Source organism: Rana temporaria, chromosome 1 (genome assembly GCF_905171775.1).
Source record: "Rana temporaria chromosome 1, aRanTem1.1, whole genome shotgun sequence".
NCBI classification, from domain to species: Eukaryota; Metazoa; Chordata; class Amphibia; order Anura; family Ranidae; genus Rana; species Rana temporaria.
The window spans coordinates 666,359,332-666,384,505 of NC_053489.1; the positions used below are offsets into that span (position 1 = coordinate 666,359,332).

General features: G+C 48.1%; 1 protein-coding gene across 1 annotated transcript in view; it reads left to right on the forward strand.

Annotated features, from left to right (window-relative positions):
- Positions 1 to 6,851, forward strand: part of LOC120924584 — a 56,171-nt gene extending 49,320 nt beyond the window's left edge. Inside the window, exon 10 of the mRNA XM_040335570.1 lies at positions 2,210 to 6,851. Within this exon, the coding sequence (XP_040191504.1) occupies positions 2,210 to 2,310 (101 nt within the window). The 3' untranslated portion in view covers positions 2,311 to 6,851. The remainder of the gene's footprint in view (positions 1 to 2,209) is intronic.
- Positions 6,852 to 25,174: the final 18,323 nt, after the last annotated feature.

The following is a 25,174-nucleotide window of genomic DNA, read 5'->3' on the forward strand; positions in this document are numbered from 1 at the left end:
AGGGTGAACCCCCGCTTTAAGCCCCACCCATGGTCCCTCCTTCAGCCCCACCTCTGACCCTGCCCATGGTCCCTCCTTCGGCTCCACCCCTGGCCCCTCCCAATATGGTCAGAGACTGCAGACATACTGAAGTAGATGATCAGAGACTGCAGACATATTACAGGAGATGGTCAGAGACTGCAGACATAGTACAGGGGATGGTCAGAGACTGCAGACATAGTACATTAGATGGTCAGAGACTGCAGACATAGTAAATTCGATGGTCAGAGACTGCAGACATAGTACAGTAGATGGTCAGAGACTGCAGACATAGTACAGGGGATGGTCAGAGACTGCAGACATACCACAAGAGATGGTCAGAGACTGGAGACATATTACAGGCGATGGTCAGAGACTGCAGACATAGTACAGGAGACGGTCAGAGACTGCAGACATAGCACAGGGGATGGTCAGAGACTGGAGACATACCACAAGAGATGGTCAGAGACTGGAGACATAGTACAGGAGATGGTAAGAGACTAAAGACATAGTACAGGAGATAGTCAGAGACTGCAGACATAGTACAGTGGATGGTCAGAGACTGCAGACATGGTACAGGAGACATTTAGGGATCGCAGACATGATTGATTCAGGAGATGGTCAGAGACTGTGTTTATTGCTGAACCCAGTATATAGTATCACAGGGCTGATCCACTCTATTTAAACCAGCTCTGCAAGATGAAGTCAGTGATTTTCCTTGGTTAACAGCTGCTGCAGAGTCTTCCAGAGATGGTATCAGTGTTCTCAGGTAATGTGCAGGTCAGGTTTAGACACATAAAAGAAAAAAAGAAGACAAGTAACCAGCAAGACAAGAGGGAGGGGAGCGAGCTTGCATGGTGGAAAGCTCTTGCGGGCGCGCTCCCGTGATACAGTGGCGGGCATAGCCTTCTGCAGTCAACGCTTAAAGCGGCCCCAGGGCCAGCCTCTCCCTGGTGATTTCAGGGGGGGGAAATGACCCCCCTTGCCCTATGGAGCGGACACCCATGAGGGTAACCCAGAAGGTTATTGTGAAAATTAAATACTTTTGAGGGCAGGGATACCACCAGGGGCATCGTTAGGCCCGGGCTTGGGGGGCCGGAGCCCCGAATGGGACCCCGAAAAGCCCAGAGTCTATTGAATGAAGCTTTGTATTGTTGGCCCCGAGCGACGGGGCCTGGGACCGACCTGATCGCGGCTGCGGCCGAGTTTGGCCGAGTGTGGCTGGGGCTGAGTGTGGCCAAGTTTGGCCGAGTATGACCGAGTTTGGCCGAGTGCGGCTGGGGACGAGTGTGGCCGAGTTCGGCTGAGGCCGAGTGTGACCGAGTGCGGCTGGAGCCTGCAGCGTCAATGCCAGGAGGACCATGGGACTGACGTGCGTCCATCATAGCCTGCAGAGTCTCCAGAAGGCGGGAATTTCAAATGCAGCCACCGAACAATATGGTAAGTGACACAACCCCACCGCCCAGCCCCAAAAAAACGCTACACCACATACAACACCACTAATCTCCCCCCCCTCCCGGTTCTGGCCTTGGGGCTGAAGCCCCTGGTCTTTTTGTCACCTAGCAACGCCCCTGGGTACCACTCTGCAGCTGCTGGCAGGGAATAAGCTTTTTTTGCAGGCTGTGGCTGCTTTCTAAAGAAAAAAAAACATAAGACACTATACACCTTTCGTTTTGATGCACCTAGAATGTAATTTCATCTGAAGGTTCAATTCGGATATAAAATATTAATACGCAAGACTTTTAGCTCTTTGAGATATAACACTATATTAAAAAAAGGGTCAGAAAATGATATTTATCATGCCGAAAGGACAGACCGCAAAATGCCTCATTGAGAAAATGCAGCTTGTTTTTTTCCGCAAGGTTTTGTCTTTGTCAGTGATTTGATTTGTCACTTGATTTAAAGAAATAGGTTGTGCACTTTGCAAAGGAATTTTCCTCAGAGCTTAGTGAATGAGGAAACGCTCTGCTGGCATCCATCAACCAATCATGTGCAAGCTAAAATGCTATTTTATTATTATTTTTCCTTGCACATGATTGGGTATTTTTTATAAAGTGAAATTTCACTGCATTCACTAAGCTCTGGCGAAAATTCCCTCAAAGTGAACGGCCTATTTGCCTTTAGTAAATCTACCTTATTATGTTTATTTATTCGTGGATTCTTATCATGTATACTAAATTCATTTTCACAGGTTATAAAAGAAACACCGCTAGAAGAAACAGTGGCTCTCCCACTGATAGCAGTCTACCTCCATCGGTTACAAAACCCTTTCTTGACACCAATGAACTCTGAAGATTGAAAGACATTGATTTGCACTGAGCAGACTTAAAAGGGTGACCAGCACAACTTTAGAATTGGCTTTTTAGTTATAAAGAACATGGAAGACTAGGGATCATGTGACCTGCGGCCAATCGACATTCATTTTTACATGGCGCCTCTGGAAAAATCCTCCACAATTACATATAGGAGATGTGTCATTATTTGTAAGATTCATGTAGATAATGGATACCAGTGCTGTACAGGTTTATGTGGCTATATTTATTTATGACCGAGTCACCAAATTCTTGGGCAAACTAAACTGTACATATACTGTATCAGTTGCGGCTTGTGCTCAATTTTGGCTGATCGGTCGATCGTTCCTGCACTACTTACCCCATCCAGGTTGCGGGCGGCTTCCCCACTGCTTCTCATCCTCGGTGGCTTCCCGGGTGGCTTTGGCTGCTTCCCAGCTCCTTCTCCCCCTTAGCACTTCCCAACTCCTTCTGCTCGGCGGCTTCCCGACTCCTCCTCTGTGGCTTCCCAGTTCCTTCTTCTCCTCTGCAACTTTGGCGGCTTCCCGGCTCATACTCCTTCTCTGCGGCTTCCCAGTTACTTCTTATCCTCAGCGGCTTCCCAGCTCCTTCTCCTCCTCATCAGCTTATCAGCTCCTTCTTACTCCTTGACGGCTTCCCTTCTCCTCCTCAATGGCTTCAGCGGCTTCCCAGCTCCTTGTCATCCTTGGCGGCTCCCAGCTCCTTGTCATCCTTGGCGGCTCCCAGCTCCTTGTCATCCTCTGCGCCTTCCCAGGTCCTTCTCCTCCTCGGTGGATTCCCAGCTCCTTCTCCTCAGCAATATCCCAGGTCCTTCTCCTCTTTGGCAACTTCCCAGCTCCTTCTCCTCAGCAATTTCCCAGGTCCTTCTCCTCTTTGGCGACTTCCCAGCTCCTTCTCCTCAGCAATTTCCCAGGTCCTTCTCTTTGGCGACTTCCCAGCTCCTTCTCCTTGGCGGCTTCCCAGCTCCTTCTCCTTGGTGGCTTCCCAGCTCCTTCTCCTTGGTGGCTTCCCAGCTCCTTCTCTTCCTCGGCAGGTTCCCAGCTCCTTCTGCAGCTTCCCAGTTCCTTCTTATCCTCGGCGGCTTCCCAGCTCCTTCTCCTCCTCTGCGGCTTCCCAGCTCCTTCTCCTCCTCGACAGCTTACCAGCTCCTTCTCCATCTCAACATCTTCCCAGCTCCTTCTACTCCTTGACGGCTTCCCAGATCATTCTCCTCCTCAATGGCTTCAGCGGCTTCCCAGGTCCTTCTCATCCTTGGCAGCTTCCCAGCTCCTTCTCCTCATCGGCGGCTTCCCAGCTCCTTCTCCTCATCAGTGGCTTCCAAGCTCTTTCTCCTCCTCAGCGGCTTCCCAGCTCTTTCTTCTCCTTGGTGGCTTCCCAGATTCTTCTCCTCGGTGGCTTCCCAGCTTCTTCTCCTCCTCGGTGGCTTCCCAGCTTCTTCTCCTCGGCGGCTTCCCAGCTCCTTCTCGGCGGCTTCCCAGCTCCTTCTCCTCCTCGGCGGCTTCCTAGCTCCTTCTCCTTGGCGGCTTCTCACCTCCTTCTCATCCTCTTTGGCGGCTTCCCAGCTCCTTCTCTGCGGCTTCCCAGCTCCTTGTCATCCTCGGCGGCTTCCCAGCTCCTTCTCCTCCTTGTCAGATTCCCAGCTCCTTCTCATCCTCGGTGGCTTCCCAGCTCCTTCTCCTCATTGGCAGCTTCCCAGCTCCTTCTCATCCTTGGCGGCTTCCCAGCTCCTTCTCCTGCTTGGCGGCTTCCCAGCTCCTTCTTGGTGTCTTCGGCGGCTTCCCCACTGCTTCTCCTACAGGCCAATCTGATCGCTTCTCCTGTCGGCCAATTGGGTCTTAAGACCCACTTCCTGATTGGCCGGGAGGAGAAGCAGATTCTTATCATGTATACTAAATTCATTTTCACAGGTTATAAAAGAAACACCGCTAGAAGAAACAGTGGCTCTCCCACTGATAGCAGTCTACCTCCATCGGTTACAAAACCCTTTCTTGACACCAATGAACTCTGAAGATTGAAAGACATTGATTTGCACTGAGCAGACTTAAAAGGGTGACCAGCACAACTTTAGAATTGGCTTTTTAGTTATAAAGAACATGGAAGACTAGGGATCATGTGACCTGCGGCCAATCGACATTCATTTTTACATGGCGCCTCTGGAAAAATCCTCCACAATTACATATAGGAGATGTGTCATTATTTGTAAGATTCATGTAGATAATGGATACCAGTGCTGTACAGGTTTATGTGGCTATATTTATTTATGACCGAGTCACCAAATTCTTGGGCAAACTAAACTGTACATATACTGTATCAGTTGCGGCTTGTGCTCAATTTTGGCTGATCGGTCGATCGTTCCTGCACTACTTACCCCATCCAGGTTGCGGGCGGCTTCCCCACTGCTTCTCATCCTCGGTGGCTTCCCGGGTGGCTTTGGCTGCTTCCCAGCTCCTTCTCCCCCTTAGCACTTCCCAACTCCTTCTGCTCGGCGGCTTCCCGACTCCTCCTCTGTGGCTTCCCAGTTCCTTCTTCTCCTCTGCAACTTTGGCGGCTTCCCGGCTCATACTCCTTCTCTGCGGCTTCCCAGTTACTTCTTATCCTCAGCGGCTTCCCAGCTCCTTCTCCTCCTCATCAGCTTATCAGCTCCTTCTTACTCCTTGACGGCTTCCCTTCTCCTCCTCAATGGCTTCAGCGGCTTCCCAGCTCCTTGTCATCCTTGGCGGCTCCCAGCTCCTTGTCATCCTTGGCGGCTCCCAGCTCCTTGTCATCCTCTGCGCCTTCCCAGGTCCTTCTCCTCCTCGGTGGATTCCCAGCTCCTTCTCCTCAGCAATATCCCAGGTCCTTCTCCTCTTTGGCAACTTCCCAGCTCCTTCTCCTCAGCAATTTCCCAGGTCCTTCTCCTCTTTGGCGACTTCCCAGCTCCTTCTCCTCAGCAATTTCCCAGGTCCTTCTCTTTGGCGACTTCCCAGCTCCTTCTCCTTGGCGGCTTCCCAGCTCCTTCTCCTTGGTGGCTTCCCAGCTCCTTCTCCTTGGTGGCTTCCCAGCTCCTTCTCTTCCTCGGCAGGTTCCCAGCTCCTTCTGCAGCTTCCCAGTTCCTTCTTATCCTCGGCGGCTTCCCAGCTCCTTCTCCTCCTCTGCGGCTTCCCAGCTCCTTCTCCTCCTCGACAGCTTACCAGCTCCTTCTCCATCTCAACATCTTCCCAGCTCCTTCTACTCCTTGACGGCTTCCCAGATCATTCTCCTCCTCAATGGCTTCAGCGGCTTCCCAGGTCCTTCTCATCCTTGGCAGCTTCCCAGCTCCTTCTCCTCATCGGCGGCTTCCCAGCTCCTTCTCCTCATCAGTGGCTTCCAAGCTCTTTCTCCTCCTCAGCGGCTTCCCAGCTCTTTCTTCTCCTTGGTGGCTTCCCAGATTCTTCTCCTCGGTGGCTTCCCAGCTTCTTCTCCTCCTCGGTGGCTTCCCAGCTTCTTCTCCTCGGCGGCTTCCCAGCTCCTTCTCGGCGGCTTCCCAGCTCCTTCTCCTCCTCGGCGGCTTCCTAGCTCCTTCTCCTTGGCGGCTTCTCACCTCCTTCTCATCCTCTTTGGCGGCTTCCCAGCTCCTTCTCTGCGGCTTCCCAGCTCCTTGTCATCCTCGGCGGCTTCCCAGCTCCTTCTCCTCCTTGTCAGATTCCCAGCTCCTTCTCATCCTCGGTGGCTTCCCAGCTCCTTCTCCTCATTGGCAGCTTCCCAGCTCCTTCTCATCCTTGGCGGCTTCCCAGCTCCTTCTCCTGCTTGGCGGCTTCCCAGCTCCTTCTTGGTGTCTTCGGCGGCTTCCCCACTGCTTCTCCTACAGGCCAATCTGATCGCTTCTCCTGTCGGCCAATTGGGTCTTAAGACCCACTTCCTGATTGGCCGGGAGGAGAAGCAGGAAGACAAAAGCGAATATTAATTCGTTATTGCCAAACAAGTGGGTGGTCTCGGGGGCAGAGCACTACGCCTTGAGACCACCAACTTGTTTGACAATTGGCTTCAAACCCATTTTGAAGTCAATTAGAGCCTCAGGTTCTAATCATGTGCTTCTAAAAAAAAACAAAAAACATAGAAATCCATGCGTCTGGCACCCTGCATGGAGATTAGGGGCCAGGCGCGTGGAGATTAGGGGGGCAGCGCCCCGTCTGAGCTGCCACCACTGCTGTATATGTTTTGGTTTAGGTCAGTCAGTCAACCATGTCACTTTACTCCAAATGAATTGGCTGGAGCCACAATGGATGTAGAGCCCTGTGCCATTAGACTCCATAGTGTACTTCAGGGTTCAGCAATGGTCAGGGATACTCCATCTTTTTTCTTTATTGCAGGATCAATATTTTTTTTCTTATTTGGATTGTTTTTCTAATTTATTTTTTTCTTTCACATTTTTACACTGTTGTTCTTTGCATTCAGTTTATCGGGTGGGTGGTGTACAAAGTATACACATTCACTATATTACCAAAAGTATTGGGACGCCTGCCTTTACACACACATGAACTTTAATGGCATCCCAGTCTTAGTCCGTAGGGTTCAATATTGAGTTGGTCCACCCTTTGCAGCTATACCAGCTTCACCTCTTCTGGGAAGGCCGTCCACAAGGTTTAGGAGTGTGTCTATGGGAATGTTTGACCATTCTTCTAGAAGCGCATTTGTGAGGTCAGGCCCTAATGTTGGATGAGAAGGCCTGGCTTGCTTGTTTTTCAAGGGTTGACCTCTTAGTTCCAGTGAAGGAAGCTGTTAAGGCGTCATCATAGCAAGACATTTCAGACAATTTCATGCTCCCAACTTTGTGGGAACAGTTTGGGGACGGTCCCTTCCTGTTCCAACATGACTGCACACCAGTGCACAAAGCAAGGTCCATAAAGACATGGATGAGCGAGTTTGGGGTGGAGTAACTTGACTGTCCTGCACAGACTCCTGACCTCAACCTGATAGAGCATCTTTGGAATGAATTAAAGTGGAGACTGCAAGCTAGGCTTTCTTGTCCAACATCAGTGCCTGACCTCCCAAATGTGTTTCTCGAAGAATGGTTAAAACATTCCCATAGACACACTCCTAAACCTTGTGGACGGCCTTCCCAGAAGATATTGAAGCTGTTATAGCTGTAAAGGGTGGGCCAACTCAATATTGAACCCTATGTTAAGGACCAAGACTTGGATGGCATTAACGTTCATGTGCATGTAAAGGCAGGCGTACTAATATTTTGTTTGATAATATAGTGTATGTACAACATATACACATAATTGTATATAGTTTAAAATGTACAGTTGTATAGTCTATTGTCGTTTAAAAGTTCTTCTTTTTTTTTTTTTTCTTACACCATTTCCCTGGTACTAACTGTTTTTGGGGGTATATTTTCTCATTGATTATGTACCATTATAAGAGCTTAGTATTTTTTGTATTACTATTATTATTTGAAATATATATATATGTGTATGTGTATATATATATATATATATATATATATATATATATATATATATATAGGGGCAGATCCACAAAGATTTGCCGGCGTAATTTCAAAATTCCTGCGTCGTATCTTTAGTTTGAATCCTCAAAACAAGATACAACGGCATCTGGGTTAGATCTGCCAGCCGTACGTCTTCGGATCTTAGATGCAATTTTTCGGCGTCCGCTGACTGGAGTGTTCTCGTCGTAATCTGCGCCGAGTATGCAAATTGGCTATTTCCGACGATCCTCGAACGTACAAGCGGCCGTTGCATTTTGTTACGTCGTTTCCGTTCGGCTTTTTCCGGCGTATAGTTAAAGCTGCTATCTGGTGGCGTACTCAATGTTAAGTATGGCCGTCGTTCCCGCGTATCATTTTGAAAATTTTACGTCGTTTGTGTAAGTCGTCCGTGAATGGGGCTGGACGCCATTTACGTTCACGTCGAAAACAATGACGTCCTTGCGACGTCATTTGGAGCAATGCACCATGGGAGTTTTGAAGGACGGGGCATGCGCAGTTCGTTCGGCGCGGGGACGCGCTTCATTTAAATGAAACATGCCCCCTACTCGCCGCATTTGAATTCCACACCCTTACGCCACGAGAGATACGCTACGCCGCCGTAACTTACGGCGCAAATTCTTTCAGGATTCAAAGAATTGCAAAGTAAGTTACATCGGCGTAGCGTATCTCAAATACGCTGCGCCCACGCAGATGTATGTGGATCTGCCCCAGAATGTATATATTTTTTATGATTATTATTTTTCTATCAACATTTTTGCATTGGTGTTTTTGTTTTTGCATTTAGTTTATTGGGTGAAGGGTGTTGTTTTTTTGGTGGTAGCAGAGTTTATACGCGCCTCTTTTATACGGTTCAATATGTACAGTTGTAAAGTCATGCATAGTCTACTGTCCTTTACAGTTTTACAGTCTAGTCTCCCAAAATGTACAGTTGTATAAAAGGATTATTTATATTATATAATAAAAGGATTATTTATATTATATAATAAAAGGATTATTTATATTATATAATAAAAGGATTATTTTCTTCACATGGTGTAGACATTTGTTCTTATAGAGTACGGTACTTTTTTCTGTGGGACAAGCATTCTGGAAAACCAGCAGCCGACCGGCTCCCGATTGGCTGAGAGTGCTGACTGGAGTGTTTGGGGGGGGGAGGGGTCTGCGTCCTCCGTCAGAACATAACAGTTCAGGGGGGAGATCGCTGCGCTGACTTCATTGTAAGCTCTAACGAGCAGGTCCCTCTGAGTCCTCTTATACCAAATTGTATCTGTAATGTCTGCCTTCGTTTTGTAAAACGCTGCACAAAACTGCTAGCGTTATTTAAAATATCCTGTATAATATATATTAGGGCTGTGGAAATTAACTATCAATTCCTTGATTAACCACTTCCATACCAGGCACGTATACACCTTCCCGCCCAAGCCAATTTTCAGCTTTCAGCACTGTCGCACTTTGAATGGCAATTGCGCGGTCATGCTACACTGTACCCAAACAAACTTGGCGTCCTTTTTTCCCCACAAATAGAGCTTTCTTTTGGTGGTATTTGATCACCTCTGCGTTTTGTTTTTTTGCGCAACAACTAAAAAAAGACATGAAAATTTTGTAAAAAAAAATAAGTTTTTATTTTTTTCTGTAAATTTTTTTGTAAATAAGTAAGTTTTCTCTTTCAATTACGGGCACTGATATGGCGGCACTGATGGGCACTGATGAGATGGCACTGATGGACATCAATGAGGTAGTACTGACGGGCACAGATGAGGTGGCACTGATTGGCGGCGCTTGTATGCAGCACTGATGGGCACACATAGGCGGCACTGATGTGCACACATAGGCGGCACAGGGCACTCATAGGCGGCACAGATGGGCACTCATGGGCGGCACTTATGGGTGGCACAGATGGGCACTGATAGGTGGGCACTGTGGGGTGGCACTGATGGACACTGTGGGTGGCACTGATGGACACTGTAGGGTGGCACTGATTAACCTATGTTGCCAGTCAGTGCCCATTTGTGGGCACTGATTGGCATCTTTTTTTTTATGCTTTTTTTTTTTTTGATCTGCCCTTCCCTGGTGGTCCATGTGGCGATCCGAGGGGGGGTTGCGCTGATAAACAATCAGCGCGAACCCCCCTGTCAGGAGAGCAGCCGTTCGGCTCTCCTCTACTCGCGTCTGTCAGACGCGAGTGAGGAAGAACGGTCAACGGCTCTTCCTGTTTACATCGTGATCAGCCGTGATTGGACACGGCTGATCACGTGGTAAAGAGTCTCCGTGAGAGACTCTTTACCGAGATCGGTGTTGCGGGGTGTCAGACTGACACCCCACAACAACGATCGCCGCGATGCGCGCCCCCGGGGGCGCGCAGCGGCTCAGAATCCTGAGGACCTCATATGACGTCCGGTCAGGATTCTACAACCACTTTGCCGCCGTCAATCTGTCATTGGCGGGCAGCAAGTGGTTAACCACTTAAGGACCGCCTAACGAATGGCATGGCTGGGCACAATCACGTACCTGTACGTCGCCTTTAAGAGCCCAGCCGTGGGTCGCGCACACTCGCGACCCGGTCCGAAGCTCTCTGACCACGCCCGTGGGACCCGCGGACCCGATCGCCGCCGGTGTCCCACGATCGGGTCACAGGAGCTGAAGAACGGGGAGAGGTGAGTGTAAACACACCTTCCCCGTTCTTCATTGTGGCAATGTCAGTGATCGTCTGTTCCCTGATATAGGGAACGACAATCAGTGACATCACGCCTACAGCCACGCCCCCCTACAGTAAGGCCCCATACACACGGGAGAATTTATCCGCGAATACGGTCCAGCGGACCGTTTCCGCGGATAAATCCTCTCGAGGATTTCAGCAGATTTCTATGCGATGGCGTGTACACACCATCGCATTGAAATCCGCGCCGAAATCCTCTGGCGATGACGTGTCGCGCCGTCGCCGCGACGACGTGCGCGACGCTGTCATATAAGGAATTCCACGCATGCGTCAATTCATTACGACGCATGCGGGGGATCCCTTCGGACGGATGGATTTGGTGAGTCTGTACAGACCAGCGGATCCATCTGTTGGGATGGACTCCAGCAGATGGATTTGTTTGGCATGTCAGCAAATATTCGATCTGCTGGAATCCATCCCAGGGGAGATTTATACGCGGAAACAGATCCGCTGGAGTGTACACACCATAGGATCTATCCGCTGAAACCCATTTGCTGGGATTTATCTGCGGATGGATTCTATGGTGTGTACGGGGCCTTAGAATCACTCCCTTAGGGAACACTTAACACCTTAGCGCCCCTCAGTGGTTAACTCCTTCACTGCCATTGTAATTTTCACAGTAATCAGTGCATTTTTATATGCATTTTTTGCTGTGAAAATGACAATGGTCCCAAAAATGTGTCAAAAGTGTCCGATGTGTCCGCCATAATGTCGCAGTCACGAAAAAAATGGCTGATCGCCACCATTACTAGTAAAAAAAACATTATTAATAAAAATTCCATAAAACTATCCCCTATTTTGTAAACGCTATAACTTTTGCGCAAACCAATCAATAAACACTTATTGCGTTTTTTTTTTAAACAAAAATAGGTAGAAGAATACGTATCGGCCTAAACTGAGGGAAAAAAATATGTTTTTATATCATTTTTGGGGGATATTTATTATAGCAAAAAGTAAAAAATATATATTTTTTTTCAATATTGTTGCTCTATTTTTGTTTATAGCGCAAAAAATAAAAACCGCAGAGGTGATCAAATACCACCAAAAGAAAGCTCTATTTGTGGGGAAAAAAGGACATCAGTTTTGTTTGGGAACCACGTCGCACGACCGCGCAATTGTCAGTTAAAGCGACGCAGTGCGGAATCGCAAAAAGGGACCTGGTCCTTAACCTGCATAATGGTCCGGGGCTTAAGTGGTTAATCTTTAATTTATTTGATCGATCAAAATTCTTTTGATCGGTACTCACCTCTCCGCCGGCTTCCGGGTCTTCGGGGAGTTCTGTCGGAGATCCAGTGACGTCACGGACACCGGCGGGGCTTGCCGTGTCCATCTGAAGGGCTCCCTTGCTGTGCCTTCATATTTGCATGCCGGTGGGACCTTACAAGGGCTCTGTCACTTCCCTCTATCAACCTGGGATTCTACAGCCATCCACTGGGAGATGTGATAGTTCCCTTCACGGGACATCTACATGCCGACGGTGTTAACCTTTCCTGATCTGGATTCAGCAGTGGTATCGTTGTACACATTTTTATACCAGTATCATACTTAGCTACATGTTTTTATGACTGCTTTTGCTACCGTTTGGTATTACTCGCACCATTTTTACAGTTTATGTAGCTACATCGATTTTATCTCCAGTGCAATATTTATTTTGTTACCGACTTGAAGACTATCAAAGTTCTAATGGTATTCCCATTGAGCGCTGCCTTTGTGTGTTTTTTGTATCCTGCTATCCATTTTTCCAGTGGTTGGTAGCTGCACTAGGAATCAGCCTGCAAGGAGAACAGCTAAAAGTAGTTGGATCTGTATGTGCGTTATAATTAATTGAAATTAGTCGATTAAAAAAAATTGATTAATTGAACACGAAAATTTTAATCAGTAACAGCCCTAATATATATATATCAGGGGTCTTGAATTAAAATTCAAGGAGGTCCGGTCACTAAAATTTTCCTTTGGCCAAGGTCTGAATCTCAAGTCCCCATCACAGTGCCCCCCTCATGTTTTTTTGTTTTGTTTTTGCATTACACCTGTAAGGGGCCCGATGGTCTCCAGGCCCCTTATAGGCCCGGTCGACCCCCTCCCATTTTTATTTTTGCATTTCATCTGTAGGGGGCTGGTTTATCATCTCACATCAGGAGAGAAGAGATTACACTTGTTTTTTTTTCGTCAGCACCTCTTCCCCCCAGTTCTCTGCTCCCCCCCTGGGCCCTGCCTAAAGCTGTGTAAGGGGCCCCAAAATTTGTGATGGCTGCCCTGGGTGGTGTAGAGGAGGCCCTGGACTAGGAGGAGAGTACACTGGGGGCCCTGGACTGGGGTGGTGTAGAGGAGGCCCTGGACTAGGAGGAGAGTACACTGGGGGCCCTGGAATGGGGTGGTGTAGAGGAGGCCCTGGACTAGGAGGAGAGTACACTGGGGGCCCTGGACTGGAGTGGTGTAGAGGAGGCCCTGGACTAGGAGGAGAGTACACTGGGGGCACTGGACTGGGGTGGTGTAGAGGAGGCCCTGGACTAGGAGGAGAGTACACTGGGGGCCCTGGACTGGGGTGGTGTAGAGGAGGCCCTAGACTAGGAGGAGAGTACACTGGGGGCCCTGGACTGGAGTGGTGTAGAGGAGGCCCTGGACTAGGAGGAGAGTACACTGGGGGCCCTGGACTGGGGTGTTGTAGAGGAGGCCCTGGACTAGGAGGAGAGTACACTGGGGGCCCTGGACTGGGGTGGTGTAGAGGAGGCCCTGGACTAGGAGTAGAGTACACTGGGGGCCCTGGACTGGGGTGGTGTAGAGGAGGCCCTGGACTAGGAGGAGAGTACACTGGGGGCCCTGGACTGGGGTGGTGTAGAGAAGGCCCTGGACTAGGAGGAGAGTACACTGGGGGCCCTGGTCTGGGGTGGTGTAGAGGAGGCCCTGGACTAGGAGGAGAGTACACTGGTGGCCCTGGACTGGGGTGGTGTAGAGGAGGCCCTGGACTAGGAGGAGAGTACACTGGGGGCACTGGACTGGGGTGTTGTAGAGGAGGCCCTGGACTAGGAGGAGAGTACACTGGGGGCCCTGGACGGGGGTGGTGTAGAGGAGGCCCTGGACTAGGAGGAGAGTACACTGGTGGCCCTGGACTGGGGTGGTGTAGGGGAGGCCCTGGACTAGGAGGAGAGTACACTGGGGGCCCTGGACTGGGGTGTTGTAGAGGAGGCCCTGGACTAGAGTACACTGGGGGCCCTGGACTGGGGTGTTGTAGAGGAGGCCCTGGACTAGGAGGAGAGTACACTGGGGGCCCTGGACTGGGGTGGTGTAGAGGAGGCCCTGGACTAGGAGGAGAGTACACTGGGGGCCCTGGTCTGGGGTGGTGTAGAGGAGGCCCTGGACTAGGAGGAGAGTACACTGGTGGCCCTGGACTGGGGTGGTGTAGAGGAGGCCCTGGACTAGGAGGAGAGTACACTGGGGGCACTGGACTGGGGTGTTGTAGAGGAGGCCCTGGACTAGGAGGAGAGTACACTGGGGGCCCTGGACTGGGGTGGTGTAGAGGAGGCCCTGGACTAGGAGGAGAGTACACTGGGGGCCCTGGACTGGGGTGGTGTAGATGAGGCCCTGGACTAAGAGGAGAGTACACTGGGGGCACTGGACTGGGGTGTTGTAGATAGAGGAGGCTTTGGACTTGAAAAGTGGGGTTGATGTGGTATTCGGAGAGCAGGGTGCAGAGAAGACTCTGAATTTGGGGTGGGTTGTAGAGGAGGCATTGGACTAGGAGAGGAGTGCAGAGGTAACCCTGGACTATGGGGGGGGGGGGGGTATATATGAATGGTTGACATTGGAAATCATGGGGAACGGCTTGTCATATGACTGCAGTCCCAAATCGCAGGACAAGTCGTACAAGTGTGAAAGGGGCCTTAAAACTAGTGGTAGTTTACCACTCAAGCGGCCCGTGCTACAGTGTGAAAGGGGTCTACGGCTTCAACCTTCCCTAGGAGATCTCCTGAGAGTCAGTTTGGTGGGCTGCTGTGGAAAAGTTAGCCTTGAGGGCTACTGAAAGAAGCAGATGCAGCCAGGTGGGTTGGCAGGTTTTTTTTTCCCCCATCCTGCAAGCACAAGGGGTCTTAAAAACAGCACTGTCTTCAGGCAGAACTGGCTACATGCTGTGTCCAATCACAGTGAGAGTCAGAGTAGATTTCCAGTGTTTTCAATGGGAAGGTGCGTTTTTTTTTTAATTCCCCGAACAAGCTCCAAAAATGCTGCAAACAGGATTTTTTTCCATCGCAATGGAAGCAAACATTTATTTAGGGAAGCATTTTTCTTGCGCTTTTCAGGCGTTTTTATTTTTTTATGCAAAAGCGCTTGAACAACTGCTCCTTATGTTCGGCTCACACCAATGCCGTTTGCTTTTTTTGATCCGTTTTTGCAGTGCGTTTTTTTTTTGTGTCCCCCCCCATGTTTTTTGATGCATTTTGCATTTGTTATGCTTTTTTTTTTCTTTGGCCAATTTGTTCTAGGGCAGATAAAAAAAAATGCAAAACTCAAATTGTGGCAAAAAAATGCACTACGTGCATTTCTGCAGCTTCTCCGTTGAAGTCTATTAAACCAAAAAAGCACAGTTGTGCGTTGAAAAAAATTCACTGACCCTTTCCAAAAAACGCAGCGGCTGAAAAAAAAGCATAGCTGTGAACGTGTCCAGTAGGAGACCATGTTAAATGGACGGTAGTGCGTTTCTGCAAAAAGCACCATAAAATGCATAAGGCGTGAACCAGGCCTGAGCCCCCCCCCCCCCCGGTCACACAGGTACGACTTGTCATGCAATGTTGTAGTTTCAAATTGCATAATACAAGTCGATCCCCCTATTGTGTGTAATGGAAGAGGTCAAAGCAGTGCGACTCCAACTCCATCAGAGTCACACCGACATCTGTGCAATGAAGTCGCATAGTTGTCAGCCAAAGTTGCACCTGAAGTTGCATCGATGTCTTCGAAGTCGCACTGACAGGCAACTTTGAAATTGGGCGGCTTCACGTGAGGTCATCCGATTTCAAAGACTCGAAGACTAACAATGCAATTTAACTTACAATTATTTCTTTTAAATGTTTTTTTCATTTTTTATTTGTAATCAATAGTTTTTTAGGTAGATTCAGGTAGATAGGATTAAAGTTACGGCGGCGTAGCTTAGCGTGTTTAGGCTACGCCGCCGTAAATTAGCTAGGCTAGTAATGATTCTCAATATACTTGCCTGCTAATATACGGCGGCGTAGCCTAAAGCGGGCGGGCGTAAGGGCGCCTAATTCAAATGTGTTGGAGGGGGGCGTGTTTGATGGTAATGAGGCTTGACCTCACGTTTTTCACATTTTTTTTTAACTGCGAATGCGCCGGACGCCTACATTTCCCAGTGTGCATTGCGGCTACGTACGCCGCACGGACCTATTGATTTCGACGTGGACGTAAACGACGTAAATCCCGATTCGCGGACGACGTAAAAAATTTGAATCTCGCGGCGGGAACGGCGGCCATACTTTAACATTGTTATTCCACCTCATAGGTGGAATAACTTTAGGCCTGCTAATGCCTTATGGAAACGGCGTAATTCGACTGCGGCGGCCGGGCGTACTTTCGTGAATCGGCGTATCCCCTCATTTACATATTCTACGCCGACCGCAATGGAAGCGCCACCTAGCGGCCATCCAAAATATTGCAATCTAAGATAGGACGGCGCATCTTAGATATGTTTAAGCGTATCTCTGTTTGAGCATACGCTTAAACATAGGTCGGCGTAGATTCTGAGTTAGGTCGGCTTATCTACTGATAAGCCGGCCTAACTCTACCTGAATCTACCTTTGTGTATCAAAATATCAACGATGTTCAAAACTTGTTTTAAAGCGGATCTCCCGCGGCCATTCAATTTTTTTTTGGGGGGGGGGGCATTAAATTATTTATGGCGTATAAACAGAGGACTCACGCTTCTGCTGTTTAAAGTCGTCCGCTATCCAATTTCGTCTGGAATTAGAAGTTATATTATTATTGCAGCGCCGTTTCCATTTTGCTTGTGGGCAATGTGAAGCCCACAAGCACGGCGACTTCCGGGTTTCCATCTAAACGGGTGTCACATTCGGCTCCCCTATCACAGATTGCTCTGGAAGTGACGTCCCGCCATCGCCATCTTGCTACACCGCTTGACCCTTCTCACTCTATCATTACTGTGCATGAGTATGGGGCGTAGCAAGATGGCGGCGACGGAACGTCACTTCCGGATCAATCTGTGATGGGGAGCCTGATGTGACGAGCCAGCGTTGCGCTTTAGGAAATCCCGCGATAACTCCGAGAAAACCTCTGCAGGATATGACGCACTGCCCGGAGAAAACCCGCAAAGGAGAGACAGGAAGCCGAGTGACAGCTGCTGCTAACAAAGGTACTGTCACAGAAAACAAAAACAAAACTTCAGTTCCTTAATGCATTCTTGTCTGCTTTTTGATTACCGTATTTATCAGGGTATTGCGCGCTTCGACCTATAGCGCGCACCCCTAAGGTGGACCCGACATTCCTGTAAAAAAAGATTTTTGTACTTACAGTTTTGGTGTCTTGCGTGGCGTCCATCGGCGGCCTCGTCGGGTCCGGCGTCCGTCTGCGGCTTCGGGTGTCCTCTTCGTCGGGTCCGGCATCCTCCCCGCTCGAACCTCGCTTTCCCGCGCCGAATTTGAATACTGCACCGGCATATACCGAGTGCAGTACACTCGCGTATAGTCAGCAATGCTCGGCTACTCTCGCGCTCACGTCCTGTACGTCCAGGATGTGAGCGCGAGAGGAGCCGAGCCTGCGCGACTATACACGAGTGTACTGCGCACGGGATATGCCGGCGCAGTATTCAAACTCGGCGCGGGAAAGCGGGTATCGGCGTATATCGCGCACCCACGTTTTTGCCCTGATTTTCAGGGCAAAAAGGTACGCCGTATACGCCGATAAATACGGTAAGCTCATGTATTTAAATAGGGTGGAGCTCCGCTTTAAGAAAAAAAAAACTTTTTTGTAATCATAAAAAAATGAATAAAAACAAAATACTTGTCTGTGAAAAAACAATGCTGTAACAGAAAAATTGTTAAATAATATTAGACATGTGCAATTTATTTTGTTCCGAATTCGTTTTTTAATGAATTTCGACAAATTTGTTGGTTTGGAAATATCTGAATTAATGAAAACGGATTCCGATTTTTGTTCTTATTTTTGGATGTTCGAATTTTTCGAATTGGGATCATAACGAATGAGCTGAAAAACGTAAAAAGAAATAATTAAATGGAAACACAAATGTTTACATTTTTCAGCAGTGAAAAATATCTAAAAAAAGAAGACTTTGCAGTAAGGCTGCATACACACCTCCGCGACAAGCACTGCCACGTACGCGGTGTATTTTGCCGCGAATAGTGTATCTTTTTTTTTTTTTTTTTCAAATCCTTCGCATTGCTGTCAATGGCCGAACGCCAATGTCGCCTGAAAAAAAGGGTCCGGGACTTTTTTTCAGGCGACAGGCGTACGGCGTCTATGAGATGTAAACCATCTCCATAGACAGCAATGGGAATTCTCCCCTCTAGCGGCACAAGCGTCCGGCGTTTTGTCGCCTAGATGTGAATGGGCTCTAATGTTAAATTCATTTAGTCCTTTTTTTGTCATTATTGATATTTTACGTTCTTCGGTCGATTATATAATAAATAAATAAAAATGTTGTAATCAATAATCACTATTGTTCTAGTAATATATTCCTTATTCTAATATTATGCAATGCATGGATCTATGTATTGTTTTCAGTGGCGGTGCGCGGGAGCGAGAGGGGGCGGCGCTCCTGCACCCTCTATGGCCACTGCTGAGATCTGAAGATCATGGGCCAGATTCAGAGACAGGATACGACGGCGTATCTCCTGATACGCCGTCGTATCTCTGAGTGCGCTTGGTCGTATCTATGCGCCTGATTCAGCGAATCAGTTACACATAGATTTCCCTAAGATCCGACAGGTGTAAGTGTCTTACACTGTCGTATCTTAGGCTGCATTTTCAGGCTGGCCGCTAGTTGGCGCTTCCGTATGTTTACGCGAGGAATATGCAAATCAGGTAGATACGGCGATTCAGAAACGTACGTTCGGCCGGCGCAATTTTTTACGTCGTTTGCCTTCAGCTTTTTTCGGCGTATAGTTACCCCTGCTATATGAGGCGTAGCTAATGTTAAGTATGGCAGTCATTCCCGCGCCGAGTTTTAATTTTTTTTACGTCATTTGCCTAAGTAGTTCGCGAATAGGGCTGGACGTCATTTACGTTCACGTCGAAAGCAATGACGTTTTGCGGCGGATTTTCGAGCATGCGCACTGGGATTTTTTCATGAACGGTGCATGCGCCGTTCACAAAAAACTTCATACGCGCGGGGTCAAGTCAAATTTAAATAAAACACGCCCCCAAAATCCCCATTTGAATTAGGCGGCCTTACGCCGGCCCACATACGTTACGCCGCAGTAACTTAGGGCGCAAGTTCTTTCTGAATACGGAACTTGCGCCCAAAGTTACAACACGGGCGTAACGTATCTAAGATACGTTACGCCGGGCGGATAGACACGCTCAGGTATCTGAATCCGGCCCCATGATTGGATCTCTCTGGGATCATGTAGATGTCTCTAAGGGGCCAACTGAGTGCATCTGGGTGTCCATGTCTTCTGTATATCCCGGGACCCCCCATCTTCTGCATACATGGTGTATATCACCCCCTCCTGCCCTCTCACTTTGTATTTGCTGTCTACGGGGGGTTGTATGCAGCAGATGTGGGGGGGAATGTAAATAAGCTGCCATTTAATATTCTCGGGCCTCTACTTTCAGAAAATAGATGATGTTTAGGGGTTCTAATGGTGGCCATACACTACTAGACAAAATCTTTTGAGCTGTGATTTGAATAACGGAAAATCGTTCGGTAGAACTCCTGGTACAACATCACCAAATTTCCAATGAGAAATCCTTCAATGGACATAAATAAATAAATTTCTCGTTAGATTTTATCATTTCTCTATGTGAACAAACCAATTTGACTGTTTAGAATACAAATTGACTCGTACCAGGGCTCGGTTCACACAGCGATGCGGGAAGCCTGCGAATCCACTGCGGGTTCCCACATTGCATGTCTCAAGGCGGCAGTTCACACGGCACAATGCAAACTGCTGGGAGTAAGTTATTGACACCCCCAAATCAGTCCGCATATCCGATTTCGCTGCGGGCCAAAAAAGGGGTCCTGTGCGAATTTAGGGCCAAATCCACAAAGACCCGGCGTAACGGCGAATTTCTAATTTAAGTTACACTGCCTTAAAATTTCTACCTAAGTGCCCGATCCACAAAACACTTACCTAGAAATTTCTGGCCGTGTAACTTAAATTCCGCCGGCGCAAGGCGTTCCTCATTTCATGGGGGCGATTCCCATTTAAATGAGGCGCGCTCCCGCGCCGGCCGTACTGCGCATGCTCGTGACGTCATTTTCCCGACGTGCATAGCGCAAAATTACGTTACGTCGGGCTTTGTGGATTGCGACGGGTCAATAAAGTTGCGTCGGGAAAAAAAAAAAGATACAGCGCGAAAAAAAAAATTCAAATTCGAAAAAAAAACGCGTCGCTAGACAGAAGGGTCTGCTTTTATATGGTGTACTAACTTTACACCATGTAAAAGCAGCCCTAATTTTGCGTATGCAACTTAAAGCGGATGTGCCACTAAAAAAATATATTAAAAGCCAGCAGCTACAAATACTGCAGCTGCTAACTTTTAATATAAGGACACTTACCTGTCCTGGAGTCCAGCGCCGATCGCAGCAGAGCACGAGCGATCGCTCGTCACCCTGCTGCTCCCCCCTCCATCCACGCTCAGGGAACCAGGAAGTGAAGCGCTCCGGCTTCACTGCCCGGTTCCCTACGGCGCATGCGCGAGTCGCGCTGCGCCCGCCGATTGGCTCCCGCTGTGTGCTGGGAGCCGAGTGTTCCCAGCATACAACGGGGGACCGACGGGAAGCGAGGAAAAAACCCGTCTTTTGCCCGTATCGTAGGGCCGGAAGTGGGTGCAGATACCTGTCTGTAGACAGGTATCTGCACCCCCCTCCCCCCTGAAAGGTGTCAAATGTGACACCGGAGGGGGGGAGGGTGCCGATCAGTGGGACTCCACTTTAGAGTGGAGATCCGCTTTAATACTTACGGAGAAAAAACGAAGCTGAAATGCTTCGTGGATCTCCGTAAGTGCTAATTTGCATACCCGAGGCGGCATTTCGACACGAAATGCCCCCAGCGGCGGATGCGGTACTGCATCCTAAGATCCGGCAGTGTAATTCAATTACACACAAAATTCAAAAAAATGCAGCGCTGAAAATGAATAGTAGGAAGACCGTGATGTCTATGTTCAACATTCACAGGTATCAATGTAAATAAGTGAATAACATTAAAAGTGATATCAATTGGTATAGTGAAAGCACTATGGACCTTATTAACAAGGCAATATCTGTATATGCATAAGTCCACAAGAATATACGTAAAAATAAAAGTCCATATATATAGACGTGGAAAAAATGTGGAAATTATTTTTGTTGAAATCATCAATGAGAGATCATAGTGACAAGACACCCACGGTGATTCTATTGGAATGTGATGATAGTGATAACGCCCACCACCAAAGGGGAGGCTTACCGGATGCGATGGACCCAAATGAGCTTATACCCAAAGGGTCAAATAGGCTTGTAGGCAGTACAGATGAGATGGTACAGGAACACGCCAGCGCAAACGGACAACAAACAGCGATAAGATCTTCGCTTGGTATCAGGTGGAGGGGGTACCTCAGCTAGGAGATGGCTCATACAGTTGGAAGAGCTTGCCCAAATTATGTGGAGGAAAACGAAAGGCACATAGCGTGATACCGTAAAAACAGCAACGTTTATTATCGGTTAAAAACACTTACAGTTTAGTGGATAAAAAAGGACATCAATGTTTGTAAAGTGCATGGCAGCAGTAGAGTCCCGACATGTTTCGCTACAACTAGCATCGTCTGGGGTGACCCCAGACGATGCTAGTTGTAGCGAAACATGTCGGGACTCTACTGCTGCCATGCACTTTACAAACATTGATGTCCTTTTTTATCCACTAAACTGTAAGTGTTTTTAACCGATAATAAACGTTGCTGTTTTTACGGTATCACGCTATGTGCCTTTCGTTTTCCTCCACATAATTTGGGCAAGCTCTTCCAACTGTATGAGCCATCTCCTAGCTGAGGTACCCCCTCCACCTGATACCAAGCGAAGATCTTATCGCTGTTTGTTGTCCGTTTGCGCTGGCGTGTTCCTGTACCATCTCATCTGTACTGCCTACAAGCCTATTTGACCCTTTGGGTATAAGCTCATTTGGGTCCATCGCATCCGGTAAGCCTCCCCTTTGGTGGTGGGCGTTATCACTATCATCACATTCCAATAGAATCACCGTGGGTGTCTTGTCACTATGATCTCTCATTGATGATTTCAACAAAAATAATTTCCACATTTTTTCCACGTCTATATATATGGACTTTTATTTTTACGTATATTCTTGTGGACTTATGCATATACAGATATTGCCTTGTTAATAAGGTCCATAGTGCTTTCACTATACCAATTGATATCACTTTTAATGTTATTCACTTATTTACATTGATACCTGTGAATGTTGAACATAGACATCACGGTCTTCCTACTATTCATTTTCAGCGCTGCATTTTTTTGAATTTTGTTTGTATTTCTTTCCTTGGTTTCACTGGATTGTATGTAGCTGCTTGTCACCCTGATAGCGCAGATTTATTTTTTATTTCTAATTCAATTACACATGCCGGATCTTCTCCCTAACTATGGGAAACTGATTCTGTGGATCAGTTCCATAGTTAGGACCAGGGATACGACGGAGTAACAGCAATTACTCCGTCGTATCTCTTTTGAGGATTTGGCCCTTAGTTCCCGCATGCGATGCAAATTCAGCCATACTACCTGTATGGCTAAAGTCGCATCGCACAGACATCGCAGTGCAAATCACATCCGACGTCGGACATCGCATTAGTGGGAACCGGCCCTAAAACAAAAGTTTATTTAGAAAAAAGAATGAATGTTTGAAAAAAAGTGTTTTGAGGAAAAAAAAAAAAAAAAATCAGTGGGGGGGAGTTGTGTATAAAAATATCAACGCTGTTTAACCACTTCAGAGCCACGCTATAGACGAAAGATGTCCACAGCGCGGCTCTCAACTGCTAGGTGGACGTCCCTGGACGTCTTGCTGTTTACATTCCCACCGCGCCCCTCCGAGGGCGCGTGGCAGGGAAAAGCTGTGCCAGCCGTGTCACTGACGCGCGTGCCTGGCGGCCGCAATGTCCTCCAGGTGCTTGCGATCGGCAGTTACAGGAGGCAGGACGTGGAGCTCTGTGTGTATACAGGTGGAGGACACGTCGGCTGACCTCGGCAAACCTCGGAAACTGAGTATTTACGTGTATTCCCGAGCATTGCCGAACGGCTGCGATTGTCGCTGTTTGGCTCTGCTTAGCTCTGGCACCCCGCACCTCAGGCCAAATGCTGTACTGCAGGCCTTATTGGCTTGAATTCTGCTCGTCTTGCGAGACAACACTCGTAAACCGAGTCAGAATAAAAAAAAAAAGTTGCCCGTTCATCAAAACGCTCCTTAACCGCGTTACTCTTAAACCGAGGTTCCACTGTATATAAAAATAATTCATATGAATAAAGCGGAGCTCCATCCTAAAGTGGAACTTCTGCTCATCGGAACCCTCCCCCCCCCCCTCCTCCGGTGTCACATTTGGGGGGAGGGGGGTGCAGATACCTTTCTAAGACAGGTATTTGCACCCACTTCCGGGAGTCCTCTCTGCGGGTAGTGTGTCACTTCCCGCCCCCACCCATTGTGTTCTGGGAAACACTCGGCTCCCAGAACACAGCGGGACCAGTGAGTGTGCCACCCCTTCAGAGTTCTGTGCCACAGCATGTGCGGGAGTGACGTCATTGCGGCTCTGGCTACTCATACTGCTGGAGCCCGCAAACCTTAAAGCGGGGGTTCACCCGTACATAACGCTTTTTTCCCTTAGCTTCATGCTCGTTTTGTCTAGGGGAATCGGCTAGTTGTTTAAAAATATGAGCTGTACTTACCGTTTACGAGTTGCATCTTCTCCGCCGTATGGGCTGCGGGACTGGGCGTTCCTATTTTGATTGACAGTCTTCCGAGAGGCTTCCGACGGTCGCATCCATCGCGTCACGATTTTCCGAAAGAAGCCGAACGTCGGTGCGCAGGCGCAGTATAGAGCCGCACCGACGTTCGGCTTCTTTCGGCTACTAGTGACGCGATGGATGCGACCGTCGGAAGCCTCTCGGAAGACTGTCAATCAAGAAGGAACGCCCGCTCCCGAAGACCCATACCCGGAAGCAACGGAGAGGATGCATCTCGATAACGGTAAGTACGGATCATATTTTAAAACAACTAGCCGATTCCCCTAGACCAAACGAGCATCCATCTAGCATCCATCTAAGGGGAAAAATTGGTTTATGGGTGAACTCCCGCTTTAAGACCGAGTGAAGATGGAAGCCCTGTCAGTGGTGACAGCACACCACTGGAGGGCTTCATTCTAAGGTAAGTATTTTCTAATGTGCTAGTATGCAATGCACTGTCAGCCACCTGGGGTATCGTCATGGACAGTTGCTGTGAGCCAGATAAATCTTGTAGTGGGCTGGATGTGTCCCACTGGCCATAGTTTGGGGCCCCTTAACCTAAATGACCTTCCAAGTTCTTATTAGTTCCCGGGTGACTGTCTATGAATCAACCGTTTAACATTTATTCAATGTATATCAGCCTGGGGCCATTTTCTCCTGAATATATTTGTGCATATATTTACAATATGAATGTCCATTATGAAATGATTCACAAAATGTGTAATTCCTTCTTAGGGGTCGTGCTAATTTTCTCTATATCTTTTCAATTTTAGTACATATCTAAGACATGGTATACTGGAGGTCAACTGTCTGTTTGGCTCGGGAATATGAAGTGTGTACCAGTTATGGAAGTTCTCGGTTCTATTTAGTTGCAAACAAAGATGGAATGGTTACATAAGCAACGTTCTGGAAATGGATCCATGTACGGTCTACAAAAAAGAAATATTTCTTGGGCACTTTTCTCTTCTTCCTTATTTGTTAATGTTGTTCGTTTTTATTTTTATTTTGCTGTCACCTACGATTTATCATCTTAGAAGCTTTGTTATAGAGACTTTCACTTTATAATACTGGCATGCAGTCTCACCAGAGATGTAGATCTGCTTTATCTTCCAATATCTTCTGCTTCTCCTGAAAGCTGGATCAATCTGATAGGGCAAAGCCTCACGCCGCGTACACATGATCGGACGTTCCGACAAGAAAACCGGGGATTTTTTTCCGACGGATGTTGGCTCAAACTTGTGTTGCCTACACACGATAACCCAAATGTTGTCGGAAAATCCGATCGCCAAGAACGCGGTGACGTACAACACTACAACGAGCCGAGAAAAATTAAGTACAATGGGCCAGATTCACATATAATTACGTTCCTCCTGGGCAGCGTAACGTATGTGATTTACGTTACACCGCCGCAGGTTTACAGCGTAAGTGCCTGATTCTCAGGACTCTTATCTGTAAACTTGCGGCGGTGTATCGTA